The following is a 2,806-nucleotide window of genomic DNA, read 5'->3' on the forward strand; positions in this document are numbered from 1 at the left end:
ATCCTGAGAAAGAGGTTCATACCCTAAAATATTGGAATACAAGATAGAAGTAGAAACTATCAACTTGTATTATTTCCCTATAACTTGTGTTGTTTTGGCTTGAAAAAACAAATTCGTAATATTAAAAAAATTTTATTTTAATTTCATTCAGGAAGCCATAACTATTTTGGATCATAAAGTCTCTGATGGTATGCGACTACTCAATGCTCTAAAACATCAGATTGCTGTGAAACAAAAGCAACTGGTGAATATGAAGACAAAATACAATGAACAACAGCAAGCATCCCTCTTAGCAATAACAACAGATAAAAAGGAATCTACAGAAGCTCAGGTTTAACAAAATATTATCACATTTTCATTTCTTTCTTTCATTTCTTTCACCTAGAACTTATTCTGCTGGTCTGTTTTGCTGAACCACTAAGTTACAGGAACATAAACACACCAACATCGGTTGTGAAGCAAGGTGGGGGGACAATTACAAAAATACATAAACACACACACACACACACACACACACACATGACAGGCTTCTTTCAGTTTCCATCTACTAAATTTACTCGTAAGGCTTTGGTCAGCCCATGGCTACAGTAGATGACACTTGCCCAAGGTACCATGCAGTGGGACTGGACCCAGGATCATGTGATTGAGAAGCAAGCTTCTTACCACACAGTCACAGTTTGTGTCCACAAAATTCACTCACAAAACGTTGATCATTGGCTTTGGAACAGAATGTGTAGGGAGTACAAGCACACCCAATGAAATTTTGGGAGGATATCTATTGTATCAAGTGAGAGAATGTTCAGTGCACTTCACCATTTGAAGACCTAGGTTTGCACCCACAAAACAAACTTTGTTCCCACACGTATAGTATTGGTTGATCCTGATCTATAGTAGAAGACACTTGCCCAAAGTTCTACACAATGGGACTAAAACCATTTTTTCCTCCTAAATAAATTCTGTGAAACAAGTTTGTTCCATTTAATGTTTTATAAAAATTAAGACTTGTAAAATGTAGCCTCTGTTCCTGGGATGGTTATCAGGGTAGAGTCCTTAAAAATCTCCACTGTAGGATCTTTTCAGAAGCAACTGTCATTAAATTTTCAATCTGGATTTTCAAGTGTCACCATTATCCAACCATCTCATTTTTGGTTTCCCCTTGGTCTCCAGCAAGTTGGTTTCACTTGCAGGATTTGTCTGATATCTGAGCTACACACCCTGCTGAATAATGTTTAGGAACCATTGATATAGATATATGGTTGTGATCTTCAAATGGTGCACTACATTGCACTAGATACTCCATGTGGAATGTCTAGATATGACATAGACATTTAAAAGTATAATTTAAGGCTTTAGAATATCGATACTAATAGGTGAATGGTTTGAAAATCATGGCATTCATAATTTAGTTATACGCATTGGTGTACATCATTGTTGTTGTTGTCATCATCCTTATTTAGCGTCTGTTTTCCATGCTGGCATGAATTGGATGTTTTAATTGGAACTGGTTAGCCGGAGAGCTGCTCCAGTCCATTTTCGCTTGGTTTGTGCAGCTGGATGCCCTTCCTAATGCTAACCACTCCACAGAGTGTACTGGGTGCCTTTTACGTGTCACCAGCACAGGTGCTTTTATGCATCACCAGCACTGACCATGACTATGATTTCACTTAGCTTGACATGTCTTCTCAAGCATAGCAAATCACCAAAAGTTTTGGTGACTGTCATCACCTACATAAGACTCAACATCTGAAGATCATATTTCACCACCTCATCCCACATCTTTCTGGATCTACCTCTTCCACAGGTTCCCTTCACAGTTAGTGATTGACACTTCTTTATACAACTGTCCTTGTCTATATGCATCACATGGCCATGCCAGTGCAGTCTTCTCTCTTGCACAGTACATCCGATGCACTTTAATAAAACAAGATAATCAATATTTTTCTATATTTCTTTTTGTGGTGCGATGGAAGAAGAAGACAACAAGAAGCAAAAGGACAGAATGAAGCGTTGGACCTTACCTTGCCGACCGCAGCGGGGTACACGATCGCTCCTAATCAGAACACGTCTTTCTCGTAACGTCGCTGTTTTCTCACTGGCCCCACGTACTAGCCTTCGACTGCGTGTCGCCGACTTCCGGTTTGGCCCTTCCGGTCTGGCTTCACTTCTGTTTGCCTCACCCCTCTCCACCTCAACACATAGCTCGTCACAGCCCATAACACCACACGCCCCCCCTGATCTATAGATCATTCAACCGGCTCTCCCACTCACTCCTCGCTCCCGAACTACCTTAATTGGTTTCATAATCAGCCAACCAGGGAGGAGGGTACCGCTCCCTCTGTGGTCGCTGTGCGACCCCGGGACTGGCCTGAGTTCCTGGCGCGCTGCCTTCATCATCTTGCCTACTGCTGCTGTCTTCATCATCCTGCCCACTGCAGCTGGTTCCATCCTCTGAAGCACTGACAATCTTCCGCACATCCAAAACATGGCGTGGCATACCATCGACTGAAACGTTGTTCTTTGAATTGATGGAGGTTATAGTTCCTCTCCCCCATTGTGATGTGCACCGTGCATTTGGGGGTTTTACCCAAACTTCTTCCCCGATCTGCACGAAGGCGTGCTCTTCTTCTCCCCGGAGTCGCATTGATGCAATACACGGGTGCCTCCACTCGTACCTGAATATTGCCCTGTGTGGCACCGACTCCTCAGCCTGCCCTTACCTGGGCGACATATTGTACCAAAATACGGCCTCGATTGGTGAAATGCGACCCCTCTCTGCCATGGTCTTGATGGTACGATGATGCCTTTC

The 2,806-nt window shown here is 42.8% G+C and overlaps 1 protein-coding gene across 1 annotated transcript in view; it reads left to right on the forward strand.

The window, feature by feature from the left end:
- LOC106881933 (outer dynein arm-docking complex subunit 3) overlaps positions 1-2,806 on the forward strand; it is a 54,958-nt gene that overhangs the window by 21,668 nt on the left and 30,484 nt on the right. Inside the window, exon 5 of the mRNA XM_052968587.1 lies at positions 152-331. Within this exon, the coding sequence (XP_052824547.1) occupies positions 152-331 (180 nt within the window). The remainder of the gene's footprint in view (positions 1-151; positions 332-2,806) is intronic.

The sequence above is a fragment of the Octopus bimaculoides genome, chromosome 1 (assembly GCF_001194135.2).
Source record: "Octopus bimaculoides isolate UCB-OBI-ISO-001 chromosome 1, ASM119413v2, whole genome shotgun sequence".
Taxonomy (NCBI): domain Eukaryota; kingdom Metazoa; phylum Mollusca; class Cephalopoda; order Octopoda; family Octopodidae; genus Octopus; species Octopus bimaculoides.